Source organism: Zonotrichia albicollis, chromosome 1 (assembly GCF_047830755.1).
Source record: "Zonotrichia albicollis isolate bZonAlb1 chromosome 1, bZonAlb1.hap1, whole genome shotgun sequence".
Lineage (NCBI taxonomy): Eukaryota > Metazoa > Chordata > Aves > Passeriformes > Passerellidae > Zonotrichia > Zonotrichia albicollis.
The window spans coordinates 140,421,741-140,438,566 of NC_133819.1; the positions used below are offsets into that span (position 1 = coordinate 140,421,741).

At 33.5% G+C, this 16,826-nt stretch overlaps 1 protein-coding gene across 7 annotated transcripts in view; it reads left to right on the forward strand.

Annotated features, from left to right (window-relative positions):
• Window positions 1-16,826, forward strand: part of CSMD3 (CUB and Sushi multiple domains 3) — a 580,686-nt gene that overhangs the window by 519,707 nt on the left and 44,153 nt on the right. For 4 of the 7 annotated variants that reach the window (XM_074556146.1, XM_074556154.1, XM_074556162.1 and 1 more), the window contains 4 exons: window positions 5,526-5,699; window positions 7,086-7,259; window positions 10,659-10,844; window positions 13,816-13,998. In XM_074556146.1, coding sequence (XP_074412247.1) covers window positions 5,526-5,699; window positions 7,086-7,259; window positions 10,659-10,844; window positions 13,816-13,998 — 717 coding nt within the window. The remainder of the gene's footprint in view (window positions 1-5,525; window positions 5,700-7,085; window positions 7,260-10,658; window positions 10,845-13,815; window positions 13,999-16,826) is intronic. The other 3 variants (XM_014263981.3, XM_014263989.3, XM_014263993.3) reach the window with 1 other exon arrangement.

Consider the following 16,826-nt stretch of genomic DNA (forward strand, 5'->3'; position numbering starts at 1 on the left):
GAACAGTTTTAGTACAGCTTGGAACAGCTGTAAAAATGAGACTCTTTTGAAAATAGCAAGAGAAATGCCCCAAGCCCTGTTTTGTCCAGAGCTGTGCCTTCTTATATATTTTTATTAAATGGAAGCCCTGTAAAGAAGAAGGAAAAAAAAATAAAAAGCAAGGAAATAATTCTTCCCTTTTCAGCTGAGGTCATCTTGACAGGTTAATTAACTTTGTTGAATAATAAATAACATAAATATCTGTTTTCAATAATACATTGATATGTAGATTTGTTTCACTACTGTGCTCATTTTTGACATTACTGACAACTAAAGTAAGTACAGGCATGTTTTTTGCCTTTTAATGTAAAGATTCTGTATTCATTTATTCCTGTTCTCATAGAACAACCTGCAGAAAAGAAATCTCATTTACAGCTATGGTTTCAAAGGTTCTGACGCTAAGTTATTATGCTCATTCTTCATTGCTAGAACAGGATTTCATGTCAAATTAGGTAATTTATTTGGTGGTCACAGGTTATTAATATCCTTCATTCCCAGTCTTTGACTAATTTTGTTTTTTAATAATATTTCATGCAATTATTCTTCTCAAGTTTTGTTAGACTGGAAATTGAGAATATTATATTTTTGATTTCTTCTCTCAAATCTGCTACTCAGTAAAACCTTCACATTTAGTCTCTTTTAATACTTTTTTTTGTAATTTTCACTTGTCTTTGCAAGAGTGGTATATTTTGATTCAGTATTACAAGTTACAGGTTATATATTAAGACCCATGGGTCTCATCTGGATTCATAGAAATGCTGCTAAAGTCTTTTACATCTATGTCTTAGAAAAAATGGAACTACAACCACTCTTATGGTACAGCAAAAAAAATAGAGATATTGACAATGGACAAAGATGTCAAGAAAACAGTCTAGAATAGCTTAGCCTAATGTAGTCTAGAATCCTAACTTAGTGGGAAGTCAGCTATTTACTACCAGGGCACTAGAATTTACTTATTTGTCACAAAGCCCTTATAATAGGAATTTAAATGAAAGTCCTGAGAAACAATTACCATCAGAATTGATATTAAAAAATACCAGAATATATAGCAATAAATATGAGCATATCTTTAATCTATAATGAACATCTTGGAATTATTTTCATAGCTTAATAAAAATGTTAAAGGTAAGAATTCTACTAAAATTCATGAGAAAAATAAACAAAGACCTTACTTTGTAGAAGAAATGAAAAAAAACCCAGAATAGAATTGAAGTTAAGTAATAATTGCTCTTCCAAATACAGGTGTAGATAATGATAGAGGTTTTTTGATGATTTGAGAGTTGTTTTGTTTTTTCTTCCTCTATGCTTTTTTTATTCCCTCTTGATATTGGTGAAGTAATGATAGCTGCAATTATAAGTTGAGGTCCTAATTTCCTCAGTCAGAGAGCATCTCTATGGTTGTAAAATAGAGTGGGAAAATAAAGCAAAGAATAAAAATTCTGGAAAATACTAATGACTCTCTAACTTTTTTTGACCTTTTGGAGTTTACCTATTTTCATGAATCAGTGGAAATTCTAGTAAAGTTCTCCAACAGTCTCTTAACAGGAACTATGTAGACCATTATTTAGAATTTTCATAGCAAACATAGTGAAATGCTTACCACATCCACCTACATGACAATTGTCAGGTTTTGTTTTTTGGTTTTTTTTTTTTTTTTTTGAAAATAAAACAAATAATGCTGAACCCATAATTTTGGAGTATTGGATTGTTTTGGTTGTGGGATTTTTTTACCTTTTTTTTTTTTTTTTTGTTTGGTTTGGTTTTAATATTTTTTATATATCCCTCAGTAACACTAAACTTCCTCTGGACAGCAGAGTAAAAACTGGCAAAAAATCCTCCAAATCCCCATGTTTTGTTTGTTTGTTTGTTTGTTTATTTTAATCTCTTTTTTAGATTTGAGATAAAAAATGTGTCACAAGTCTGGTATATCCTGTTTTTAAATGATGTTTACTTACTTAACATTTTCACTGATTGATTTAGAATTCTGTTATGACAGAAGTACAGTTTTATAACACTGCATTATAATATTCTTAATTAATTCAGGTTTATTTCTCAGTTTAGAAATCTTAAATAGGGATAGAAGTAGTCTCTACTGCTTTAAAATCATGTTTCATCACTAATAGTGGGAAGTTCACAATCAGCCATGCAATATCGTTAGCTCTCCAAAGGTATAACTGTTACACAGAGTGGGAGGAAATAATCAAGACAGAGGGATTTGAAGTAACAGACTCATAGAACAGCCCAGGTTGGAAGGAAATTTGAAAAATCATCTGATCCAACATTTCATGGCAAAGGGAGCTGGGATTACCTAGCAACCTGTTTAGTCCTATTTTGAAGACATCCAGTGATGTAGACTCCCATCACATCTCTGAATAGATTGTTCTGGGGAATGCTTGTCCTTGCTGTCAAAAGAATTCTTTCTTATGTCATGATGAAACCTTTCCCAGTGCAGCTTGCACCCATTGCTCCTCCCCCTCTCCATGTGACTCCATGTGAAGCGAAAGCGTCCAATATTTTCCTAGCCACTCTCTAAGTACTGGCATGCTGTGATAAGCCCCACCCCGCCTGAGCCTTCTCTTCTCCAGGAGTTAATGCCTTTATCCTTTCCTCATAGGAGAGGTTTTTCAGCCTTTGGTTATTTTCATGACCTGCCTTTGCAGTCTGTCTGAATCCTTCTGCATCTTTCATGTGCAGCCTGGCAAGCAGTGGATAGAGTGGGATGATCACATTTCTACCACTGCTAATAGTGTTTCTGCAGATGCAGCCCAGAATCCATTCTGCTTTCACTGTTGCAGCCACACTGCTGACTCACAGTCAGCTTCTTGTCCACCAAGACCCTCAGGAGCCTTTCAGTGACACTGCTCCCCAGCCAGCACGCAGATCATGGCCTGTTCTGGGCTCTTTGGTTCTGTCATCCCAGGGACAGAGTCTTGCAAATGGTTTTGTTAACCTCAGACAGTTCTTTCTCACTTGCTCTTCCAGCTTGCCCAGATCTTTCTGTAAGATATCTCTTCTGCCTCACCTCACCTCAGTCTGGTGTCCTCAGCAACTTGGTGAGGCTGCTTTCAATCCCATCATCCAGATAATTTATGAAGATATTCAATGTCATGAGGCCTATTACTGATCCTTAGGGAACCCTGTTGTGATAGATTTCCAACCTGAGTGCAAACCTTTGATCACCACCCTTTTAGTGCAGGCCCTTAACCCATTCCCTACCCATCTTGAAGACCACATACCCAATCTGTATCTTGCCCTTTTGTGCAGGAAAAGGCTGTGGGAAATGGTGTTGAATTCTTTGCTGAATTTCAGGTAGGCAACATCCACCAACCCTCTCCTTGTATATAGTATATGTTGAAGACAGCTGAAGGAAAATAAGTAAATAAAGAAAAAAAGAAACTCAAAAGTCAAATAAGTCAAAACTAGGGTCTGAGAGGTTTATGACAATGAAAGGAGTTAGACTAAGAGGATGGGATTTTTAAATTACTTTAAATTTTCTGGAGTGAGACAGGGATATTACTGCAAGACATATAGATGATTTGTAATGAATTTTCACCTGTTGAAGTTATAGGCTTTGTAAAGTTTTGTAAAGTTGCAGAAACTGTACTGTGATCTCAGTTGCCTCACATGTTGGATTACTTCAGTTTTATTCTCTCTGCACAGGAAACAGAGATTAACCTTTCTGGTGAAGTATTCTGCTTCCACTCTCCCATAAAGCAACACTAAATTCTTAATTAGGAACCAAGCCATATATTTTAATTAAATGCAACTTGAAAAATATTTCCTTGAGCATGATCTGAATCACTGCAGACTGCCTGGTTGGATTTTGATAGAAACTAATCTTTTACAACTCAGTTTTTATTCCTCATCTGGTTAGCCCTGTTTATAGTCAGAAATATGAGAGGATAGGGAAATTAGTTCCTCTGGAGCATGTTCAAAAAAGTCTACTACATGCTGAATGGATTATGAATTTCTTGGAAAATCAAGCAATACTCTGACAAAAATACTCTGACAAGGAATACTCTGACAAAAAGATGTTATGCCATCATATCCTAGAAAACATAAATTTAATGTATACTTGTTTTTAATATAAGACTGAGGGAAACAGGGAGGGAACAAAGAAGGGCTAATATAGCTTTGAATACTACCAGGCTTGGACTCCTGATAAGTACACAGAAGTCAAATTGGAGTCATCAATCTAATATATGTGGAGGTTCATATACTACTAATACTGAATTGGTAAATTCTGATTGTATGAAAATGTAACATTTTATCTTCTTTTCTTTTTTTAAATTTCTAGTCTCAAATGAATGAGGTAAAATGTAGAAAAATACATCAGGATATTAGAAGCATTTAAAATTTCAAAGGAAAAAACCGTCCAAACCATATTGGTTCTGTATGTCTTTTCTTATCAGCAATTCCATGCTGTGTAGATTTGTTTGTGGGGGCTATTTGGGGAAGATTAGAAGACAAAAGGAGAGCAGAGGAGTTTGAGTGGCTGGAGGTTTGGGTTTTATCCCTAAAAAGTACTAGCTGAAACACTGCTCTTTTTTTTTTTTTTCTTTCTTTCTTGTCTTACTCTTCTTTTGGCAGTGAATTCTCTACCAAATGTCACAGTCTTCATGAAGTCAACCATTTTTAGAAGAATTTCCTCTAACCACATTTTTTGCTGAATCACAGTGCCCATTTTCCAGAATTCATTATGAAAAATAGCAACTACACAGTTTGTTGTTTTTTTCCTCAGTCTCTCTGTAGGCTAAATGTCTCTTTATGACTTTCATAATGAAAATGCAATAATTCTCATATTTTGACAATACAGAGTAAAAGATTAGGCCTAGGCATAGGCAGATTTTTGGTTGCCATTTGGCTGCTGTAAGATTTGGCAGCTGTTGTGCTGACTGCCTTCAACCAAAGAATGTTAATCTCTTTGGAATTCCACTGGGAAGGAGAGAAAGAATGGAAAACATAACAGAGTCAAATTCCAGAAATAAATTGTTCACGTTAATTCTTTTATTTTTATTGTAAAAAAGCTATATTTATAATGCCCACATGGATTGATATGTGTAATATTTGTATTATTTTTATTTATGTAGAATTTTTCTGTTTAGTTAAATGCTTGATCTTTTAATGCTACATTATTCATTTAATCATAATCAAAATATTACTAAGGTAAATAATACATATTTTTACATGTTGCAATAAAAAGGAATTATTCATATTTTTAAAGGAAATTTTATTATATATATGACATTTAATCTCTTTGCTACATCATCAGTAGCTACACATTGCTATACATATGCATGATTACAGTTTTCACCAAGCTGATAAAAATAAAGCTTTGAATTAGGTCAATAAAAAAACCTTAAAGGATATTCAGCATTTCTTTGTTTTAGTTGAGGAGGTTTATTTAAATTTTATATGACATATTTACTGATATTTTTTCTTTTTTTTTTTCTTTTTTCTTTTTTCTTTACTACACATAAATCTAGCTGGTCACTGTGGTATCCCAGATCTTATAGTCAATGGACAAGTAATAGGAGAAAATTATGGCTATAGAGACACAGTTGTTTACCAGTGCAGTCCTGGTTTTCGGTTGATTGGCTCTTCTGTAAGAATCTGCCAACAGGATCACAACTGGTCTGGCCAACTTCCATCCTGTGTGCGTAAGTAAGCATGGCAGCACATTCTGATTGATGTTACAGGAGTATCTGTGTCAAACAAGATGAGGGTTGAATGGTCCTCAAAATATGGGGACACATAAAATCTGTGATTCAGCTATTGGGTGAAGTTAAAGGTTGTCACATAAAATGTCCACTGCCTGTTTTTGGTGACTGAATACCTGCTGTTTTGGATGTGAAAATTCTTCAGGAAGTGATAGGATTTATAAATGCCACTACTCAAATTTGAAAATGGCTTTATGACCTGTAGTGGCTTTTGGAAACATTTAATGTGTATTTAATTTCACTCTTTCAGTTGGATATGTAAATACTGTTGGGGTAAACTGTCAACACTGCAGATTGAAATGTTTACCAAATTTTTTTCCTTCTTCTTCCGCTCAGAGGTGCTGTTACTTTGATTTGTTGTTTTGGTGTTCTTTTGAGTGAATATTGTGCTTTGTTAATGAGATTTCTTTCTCATGATAAGTGTGTCAAGCCATTACATGAAAGACTTTAGGTAATAACATCAAATTATGTATTTAATTTAGGAAAATTTGAGATTTCTCTAAGCACTTTAAAGTAAATTACCAGTATTTTTGCAGGTAATATTAGTGTATTGAAACTGTATAAATCTGCCTCTAAATATCTTATCCTTGAAGCTGAAATTCTCTTAATGCCAAATCATAACACACAATGTTAATTCATTTGTTCTGTCATTTTAATCAGTAATTAAAAATAAATATTTTTAATTACTGACTACCCTTTTTTTTTTCCAACAGTTGTTACAAAATAGAAGAAAATATTTGCTAAGTGCTTTTGGATCATTTTGAGAATATTAATTTGTGTTCGATTTCCTTACTTTTCTTTCGTCTGGTTTTTGTAGGCACAGAAAATAAACTTTACCTTCTTTAGATGGATTTTTTATAAACATTAGAAAAATTTCACTGTGCCAATAGTTCTGGGGTATTTTCAAAAAAAAAAAGTCATAAATTTATAGCTTCACTAAGTATTTAGGCCACAAAGATAAAATATTGACTTGATAATAAGACAAATTTGTAAGAAATAATTCCTGAGGAACTAAGGTAGTGAAATATTTCCTTTCAATTTCAGACTATACATAATGAAAATCTAGTGCTTTCTTTTCTCCTGCTTCTTCAGAACAGTTTTCTTCATTTGCTTTCATTACTGCATGTCAAATTCTTTTCAGTTTACTTAAAAATTTAATTAAGTTCTTGAACATTAATACATCATGGAAAATATGCAGTATCTTATAATATCAAAACTTGAAAATACTAATATATCATTATTATCTATTGTATAATAAATAATGAAAAGCAATAACATCTTGGTATGGTTTTGGTTCTTTTTTTTTTTTGACTGGTGCTATGCAAGCTGTGAGCTGTGGCCACCCTGGTAGTCCTATTTATGGAAGAACAAGTGGAAATGGTTTCAACTTCAATGATGTTGTGACATTTTCCTGTAATACTGGGTATGTTATGCAAGGACCAACCAAAGCTCAATGCCAAGCTAATAGGCAGTGGAACCACTCGCCCCCTATATGCAAAGGTAAGAAACCAGCATTTACAGGTTTCTAACTAAATGCTGTAAAATTAAAGGTGAAAAATAAACAGAGGGTAAAGGAACACAAGAAAAAGTGATTCCTTTCTCATCAACAGAGAGACTGATTAACTAATATAATAATATTCTTATTTAAGACTTTTTGTGATGCTATGATTTTTTACAGTCGGGTTGCCAGGATAACAGTTGCAGAGAAACTTTCTTATGTGTCTGTAGACTGCATTGCATTTTAAAAAGTTGTCTCTACAAGTTACTGAAGCAAAATTATGGAGAGATAATTAAGAGCTTAAAGCCTGAAATAATTTTCTCTGCATTTTTAGACAATATAGTTCTAGCAGACACATAAGAAAAGCTACTTTTCTTCCTTTTACATTTCCATTGGTGCTTCACAATTGACTTTGAAAATTGCTCTTCTAATTTATTAATGTTGTCCATTTGTGTTCTTCTCAATGCTTCTAGATATTCTTTCACTTAGAAAAATAATTCTTTCACTTAGGAAAATAATAGTATGTTATTAGTCCTCTTTAATTTTTCATAAACAGTCTTAGCCAGGTTTTTTGTCATCCTTATCTTTTTAAAATTTTGATGTGTTTGTAAATAATTTGTTTTATTTAGAAAAATGTACTTTTTGCTGTAGCTTGCATGTACATATGCAGAAATTCTAATGAGTGTTCTTCAGCATCTTCTCAGCAGCTTCTCTGTATTTTTATCTGTGCATAAACTAAATAACGTATTTTTATAGAAGTTTTATTGACTGTATTTTCTTTTCAATAGGTGTTCTTCACTTTTATTTGATTGCCTTCCCCTAAGAGATACTGCCAAATAGTTTACAGAACTTAAATTTCCAAGGAACTCTTTGTTGATGAGAAGACATTATTTTCTAAATTTACAGTACTAAACATGTATTGTGTGTTTAGGGTACCTGCTTAATCTCATTTTCAATCCAGTTGCTATCAGTCACTTTGGTATTCTCGTATTGCAGAGTGCCAAAGTGATGACAGCTTACTGGCATGTAGGGATTGGTGAATAAGTTGTTCAGGTTGCTCTTTGAAACTTTACACAGTCCTGAAATTGTATATTGGTTTTAGGAGAGATTTTTAAAACCAGTAAGTACTAATCTTGTGTTGGACATCATTAATCATGTCAGCAATGTGCAGTGAAATCCATTCTAATGTGATTTTATTTACTTTGAAGTTAAATAATAATAAAATGTTACCTTGCATATTTGTAAACTACCAAAAGTGCAATATTATAGAAAGGCTGCACACTGTTGTGAAGTCTTTCCTTTTGTCCCATAATTTTTTCATGTAAATTCAGGGCACTTGCTGTTGTACTATAAACAACTTTATTAAATGTCTAGCTTCTTAGCCAACCATAATAATTGTGTCAAACTATTGAAATGGTTGAAGTTCCTTGTATTTTGTTTCAAGTACTCACTACTCCTGAATAATGAATAAATTCTTTTCGTTACTTTAAATATATGCTTAGTAACAGGAACATGGACAACAATCTCAGGCCCATGGTGTGATTCTTAGGGCTGTCCTGTGCAGGGTCAGGAGCTGGACTTCAATGATACTTGCTGGGAGATAAACAGAAAAAAAGACAGAAATGTAGCTCAGGCTTTCCTCCAGGAAAAGAAAAATATTCAGTATTGACCATCAATGTAGCTAACAAATTGTTCTGTCCTTTACTGTTAAAGAAGTCAAATACAAGCAGAAAGCTATTTCTGTCCTTGGAAAAGGTATGTTTTCTAGGCTTATAGTATCAATATTTGAGACCTGCTAGAAGAAGCACACAAGCAGGCAAAAAAATTTAGAATAGTAGCAAGAGAGGACATGAGCCATAAAATGACTACATTAAATGATTTAGGTGGGAAAAAGGATCTTGCATTGCATCTGGCAATACCAGTTTTCCTTTGCAATTTACAGAGCTTTTCAGCATATTTTAATCATTTCATATACAGATATCCATGCATATTTATCTCTGAAATCCAACAAAGGTGAATGCACGGTCCTGTACCTGGGGAAGGAAGAGTAACCCCAGTAACCCCATGCACCAATACAGGCTGGGGGTGGAAAGCAGCTCTGCAGAGAAGGACCTGGGGGTCCTGGTGGACAGCAAACTGTCCCAGCAGTGCCCGTGTGGCCATGAAGGCCAGTGTTGTCCTGATGTGCATCGGGAAGAGCATTGCCAGCAGTCGAGGGAGGTGATCCCACCCCACTACTGAGCCCTCGTCAGGAACATCTGGAGAACCTGGAGTGTGCTCAGCTGAGTGCTACAGAGATTATTAGGGACTGGAGCATCTCTCTTACAAGGACAGGCTGAGGGAGCTGGGCCTGTTCACTCTTGGGGAGAGGTGACTGAGAGGGGACTTCATCACTGTCAGGAACTGAAGGGAGAGTGTCAAGAGGATGGGGCCAGGCTCCTCTTGGTGGTGCCAAGTAAAAAGATGAGATGCAAAAGGATGGATAGGAATTGATGCAAAGGAAATTCCACCTGAATACACATGCAGATATATAGATTTGCACATAGGTGTGTGCAAGTGCATGTATATAAACATGCAATTGATTATAAGGATATGGGGATAGTAATTTTTATGGGAACTTTGGTTTTCTAGAAAAACAAAATTATTCACTTTGAATAAGTGATGATGTGTTTTCTTGACCACAGGAAACCATACGAAAACTGTTAAAATAATCTTTATGACCCCCAAAATAAGTATTATACTGAACTCATGGGTAACTGTAAGACACAAAAAAGGGGGAAAAAATCCATATTCAGAAATTTTCAAAAATATAACTTTTAAAGTTCTAAGAACTCAAAAATTCAGCAGTATTCTTAACCATTAAACTTGACTTCTATTTTTAAAAGCTCTTACCCACTTGTTGGGATATGTTCTTATTCTGTCAGGTTCACCACAGTCTTACCTAACTGACCTTGTACACTTTAGCTCAAAACATCTGTCTCAAAGGTGATCCATTATCAAAATGTTGGTATAGGAACATAAGTATGTTTGCATTTCTGTGTGTGTTAGACCAAAATCACATCTAGCCCCAAAATACGTTTCTGTTTGTGGACAATAGTGTGTTTCAAGACAGGAATGTAAATTCATTTTATTGGTATGTTCAGTAACTTTTAGTGGCCAATAATTTTACAGTATTATCACACTCTAAAGAAGCATTTCTTTTTATTTGCTCTGGGTTTAACATCTTCTGGCTTTAGCATTTTTGTCGTTTCAGTTCTTCTTCCTAATTGACTACCATTATATAAAAAGTTAGGGTATATAAAACGAGCAACACATTGGCTATTTCTCATGCAAAGAATAGGAGACCATTTTAGGAGACTGTATTATTATGGCTCTCAAGTCTGTGCTCTTTTTCTTTTTAGTGGTCAATTGTTCTGATCCTGGAATTCCTGCAAATTCTATAAGAGAAAGTAAAATTGAACATGGAAATTTCACGTATGGCACAGTGGTATTTTATGACTGCAATCCTGGATATTTTTTGTTTGGCTCTTCAGTTTTAATTTGCCAACCAAATGGCCACTGGGACAAACCTCTACCTGAATGCATTAGTAAGTAGATAATGAGTTTGCTTCTACAAGGAATGTGGACTAGACAAGGTATTATTTTACACAGCATTTTCATCAGTCTCATCACAGCAATTATAAAATTCACATTTATATACATTTGTGTGTGTGTGGTTTGGATGGAGGGTCTCAGTAGCTGCTGAAATAGCAGTTATATTACTCTTGTATGTAGCAAATAACATAGAAAACTTATGAAATGCAATAGCCAAACAAACATCTCTGAATGCTCCAGCATAATAATCCCTGATAGCAGATATGCAAGGTCAAAACCTGTCCATTGACTTCACCAGTGACAGCACTGTAGAACACCTAAGATGTCCTCTGTACAGTGTTCTCAGTTTGCCACACTAACAGAGGTACCTGAGCATCATGCTCATACACAACCTATTCACTAAGGCAACTGCATCAACACAAGTAGGTTATTTTTATTCTACTTTGTCATGAACTACTTTCTAACTGTGATGCAGATATAGCCAGAGATGTTTCTTAGACTTTTAATTGGCTGAGACATTGATTTACCTGATTCTCTATTAGTCTGTGAAAAGGGTTTCGTTTAGGATCAACATTTTTCACTGAGAAAGGCTTCTTTTCTAGAGATTGAAAGGAAAACAGTCTAAAGGTTACTTATTCAGAAATCATGGACTGATACTTGCAATACTGAAGCTATTTGTTCTCAGGAGGCTTCACTAGTTCAACTATCACCTCTATATAAGAGGTGATAAAATAAGAATAAAATAACCTTTTTTTCTTATTAGTGATAAAAATTTCAGTTACGGAATTTGTCTCTTTCTTTGATGGGATAAGTAGCTTGATTGCAAGTCACAGTTAAACCTAAAACAACGTGTCTGTTGGTCACAAGTTAAATTTAAAGGCAACATTACCTTTTCAAAAAGAGAAATATTCCTTAATAGTAAAGTATCTAGAAAGAGAAAATAATTTAAAGGTGAAGTTGCAAAGATTTTTTTCCTTCTACATTTGTATTTTAATCTTTTAGTAATTTTTTATCTGAATTGTCACAAGTAATTTAATAATGCAGCCTTTATTCTTCTTTTAAAAGAGCTTTGGGAATAAAAGGGATTTATATACTTTTGAAAGGGCATTTTCTGCTTTATTTGTGTCATTTTCATAGAGGGGCCAATGAATTCTACCTAAGTGGTATCCATGATATTTTGTAATCATAAGCTTACCAAAAGTTTTTAAGAGCCTTTTTAAGAGTTTCTGTAGTGTTTTTCAAATTATTGCTGGAATGAAACTCTTTAAAATGGTGTATATTGATAGCACAAGGAATAATGCTTTAAACTAAAAAGAGTTTGTTTAGATTAGATATAGAGATTTTTTTTTGTTGTTTTTGGTTTTGTTTTAATGAGTGTGGTAAATAGAAAAGAAGAAAATTAGTTAGTATTTGAAAAAAAAAGAAATTCAATCAACTTCTCATATGAAATCCCAGCCTGAAAACATTAATATCAAATTAGATTTTGTAGAATGCATAATCATATAAAGGGTAATATAAAGGGTGCTATAATTTTAAAGTCAATTATTAGGGATCCAAGCCTTCTAGATATAAATGTAAACAGGAAAGTGGGTACAGGAAAGCCCAAAGGTGGAATCTGTAAGGTACCAGTATGAAATTAACTATGTTCTGTATGACATCTGAATAGGTCAAAAGAATCAATCACAAATACTACAGATAACAAAATATTCTAAAAAACTGTGAATGTTCTTCAGAGGATAAAGGTCTCATCTTGTTGAAGCCTGCATGACCAACATGCCTTGTTCTTGATGATGTTCTAAGTTTTCATTCTCAGCAATTATCCATAACTGATAGTAGATTTTAGTTAGAAGCAATTGATTAAAAAAATAACACTCTAACAACAAGTGCTTGTTATTTGAAGTTGACTTTTCTGGCTGTTTTACTCAAAGTCCTCGAAGCAGAACAGTCACAGGGGTCAGCAACACTACACAGGAATCAAAGTTGGTCAATAGCTCACCACATTCCTAAATCTTTTGTGATCCTTTCAGGAAGGTTCTGCACTGTGGAGGTTGGACCTTTGGGAGAACATGTCATTAAATGTGAATCAGTATATACATAAATTAAAGCTCTAAGACCATAATAATAATTTAAGAAAGAAAAATTGCCATATATGACTTTGGTCTTATGCTGTATTGTACAATCATGGTACTGTTGCATGCATCTGAAATGTCATGGAATTGAACACATCCTTGACCCTGATCAGGCTTCTGATCTGGATTTTTCTATAATAAAAAAGTCCAACTGAAAATTGTATTTAATGTGATGAAATTTTCATAAAAACTACAGTTGTATGATTTAGCAGCTGATTCTACTACATTAATATTTGCAGGCCTAATTTGTGGGCTTCATGGTACATAAATACAACTATCTCTGGCAAAGACAGTCTACATACCGTGGACAGATGTAAGATAAGAAATCAAACATCAGGCCTAAATTCATTTTGTGTACATAATGGATTGATTTATGAAATTTTGGTTTATGAATTTTTTTTTACATTTCCCAAACTTGATTTATTTAACTTGCTTTTCAATTAACTCCTTGTCCTGAATTATTAAAAGAGGGATGAATTTCTGCATATTCACTACCACAGCAGTGACTTTGGCAGATACTGTGTTCCTGTAATTTTTCTCTGAAGAGTATAAGGTGTGTGTACATGTTCATGACATAAAGGTCAACTTAGTGAATGAGTGGTTTTGAACATCTATATATGTATCTAAAATATCTTTTTTTGACACCTCCAAACATTTCTTTCATAGCTTTTGGTCTGAAGCATATTTTGCATTCTAATCCCTTGATCTTCTGAACCCTTCCTGCAAACCCTAAAAATGTTAACCCCTTCACAAAGTTTATGTGCGCAGTTGTAAAAATGAAAACTAAAAATTGAATGATCAGTGATAATAACCTTCTTTTATCTCCAATAATTATGCATTGTAGTGATTGACTGTGGACATCCTGGAGTTCCTCCGAACGCAGTCCTGTCAGGAGATAAATACACCTTTGGTTCCACTGTTCATTACACCTGCACGGGGAGGCGGTCGCTCTTGGGGCAGGCGTCTCGCACGTGTCAGTTAAATGGACACTGGAGTGGATCTCTTCCTCACTGCTCAGGTAATATTTGTGAATTAATGACTGTATCCTGAAGTGGTTTTAAATATATTTTGATTTTTTCAGAAGGCCATTTAAAAATCTGAAAAATCATGTATGAAGCTGAATTACCAACTCAGTAGAAGTAAAAAGTAAAACCAAAGTAAGCATAAAGTATTAGCAAGAAAATAATTGGAAAGAAGTAGACTTTCCTGGTGGCACTTAACATGAACAAGAAATTTCACATTCAGTTGACTGTTAAACAGTTCGCTTTGAAAATATATTTGATGTGATTTCTGGCAATAGTGTTTATTTCCACAGTGAAATCTTGCAGCATTGTCTCTTCAAGATGATGAGTTAATTTTCTTATATTTTTTTCTTTCAACTTGCAAATGTCTACTGGCTTGATGACACCTCAAATATAACTTGATTGTGTAATGCATTCATCTGTATAATAAGGCCAGGTAGGCTCCACCTAATTTCAAGACAGGGTACTCAGTTTTTGGAGGAACACTATCTAATCCTTGTAACAGTTTAGCCCTCAATAAAGTCAAGATATGTTTTCTGAATAACTTTTTGCTTAGGAATATTGTATTTCAAAACTTCATTTTGATTCACTTTAAGAGAAGTGATCAAGTGAAAAACAGAAATCCAAGTCACACACTAATTTGGGATTTGATTAAATCCCTTCTGTTATTGCAGACTATGTAAACAAATACTGTGATGAAGGTTAACCATGTTAGCAGTTTTAATTCTCAGTAAATACTGGTGGACGTTCTTTCTTGTCCTGCATATGTTTAATAATTTAATTGAAGAAATCAGAGGATTTTTGAATCTTATTTAAACCCATGCAATTCAGAGAACTTTGACATGTTAAATGGCAGAAAATAATAAGAAAATAATTGTCATGTTTTCACTTAGATTAGATCTATGCCAAAACTAGAAGTGAAAAATAACTGATGTGCAAGACTGACTATGCTCTACTAGTTTCACATTCAAAATCCAAGCTTCTTTAGAGTATTAGTAAATAATAGCATCAGAGAATGGTGGAAGTCAGAAGGATCTTTACAAATCATCTAGTCCAGCATCTTTCCAGTGACTCACTGCACACATCGTAAGAAATGTCTGCTTTATGCCCAAACTAAACTTAGCCTCTTTCAGTTTAAAATTTTCCCCTCTTCTCCTGTCACCACAGACCTTGATAAAAAGCCACTGTACATCTTCATTCTATATTTTATGTATTGAAAGGCCACAATGGGGTCTTCTGGAAGCCTTCCTTTCTTCAGGTTGAGCAGCCCAAATTCTCTCAGCCTTGTTGCACAGCAGAGGTGTCCCAGCCCTCAGATCATATTTATTGAATTCCTCTGGACTTACTCTAAGAGTTCTTGGTTTCTGTTGTATGGGAAACCTCAGAAATGGATACAGTAGTCCAGGTGGAAGTCTCACATATTCTAAATCTTTTTGTTTTTGTTATTTTTTTTTTTCCTCTCCTGCTCTTGCCTCTTCAGTGTAATCAGTTATAAACTGATTATTATCAGCTGCAGTTTCAGGATACCAAATTTTACACCCCAAGGCACAGACATAGTTGAAAATAATATGAAATATTAAAATAGAACTTCTTGGTTAAAATATTGCATTAAATTCTAAAGTGTTGGAAGAATTTTTCAGTATCTGAACCTTCTCCTTCAACCTCTCAAGAACCTAGAATGTGACAAAACTTAGAAAAATGCAAACCTAATTTAATCCTTAAACTTTCTATTAACAAAGCAGAAGGAAATTTGTCACAGTGAAGAAAATTATAATCTTATAATCTATAATTTTAAAGATATACACTAGAAATCATACTTTAATGCAAAATAATCTTATTTAAAAAATAGTGATATATTTAAGTATTTGCAAATTGGAACTATTTAAATAAAAAGTGGTTTTACAGCTAGAAGGAACTCATATTTGTTTTGTGGGAAATATACTATTTAGATCAAATCTAAGGCTACTTGTTGTAGTTTTCCATAGTATTAATAATAAAATATTAAAAATCTAAATTGTGAATTTCAAATTTAATTTAATAAATAGACAAAAATATCAAGGAATATAACCTAAAAATACACATGAAAATATGAAAGCAGCCCTACTGGAAATAGGGCTATTCTATAGTATTTCTCATATTAAATTAAAGAAGTGTTGAAATATTTCAGGATATTATGAGTGAGATTCATGAAATTTTTAAAATTGTTTTTCTACCTACACATAGGGAACTCTAATCAGATCTAATTAATGTTTCTAATGTTTTTAAATGCATTTAAAAATTCCTTGGCAGAGGAACTTTTGAATGTTAACCATAATGAATCAAATTCTACAGAATCAATCTATTTTTTTCTTTACTGTTACTGTACCCAACTATAATTCTTAGAAAAATTTTGAGATTTTCTCTTCAATACTGAAATATTTCTCTTATAATGATAATTTGCAGTTCATGATAGAGAATTTCTATATTTTGCATCTAAAATAGGTTACATCATCAGCTTTTATTATTAACCTTAAACTGGTTTCTTCATATTAATGCATATTAAAACTTTGAAATTTGCATGTTTGTTTACATTATTCATAATATAAAATATAGAATATTTAACTGAGAAAAGATGCAGCACACTTGTCCTTTTAGTATATGAAAAAAAATTTAAAAAGAAAACACTAGATCAGTGAACATAAGGTTACTAAATTTTGTATCATCCTTATGACAGTTTCTTGTCACATGACATTATGCTAGAAGGAATTTTCCTGTCCCATTGATATATACTGGCATTCATAAACACTTTTCAATCATCATATGCATATCAGATGCAGTCAGAAAT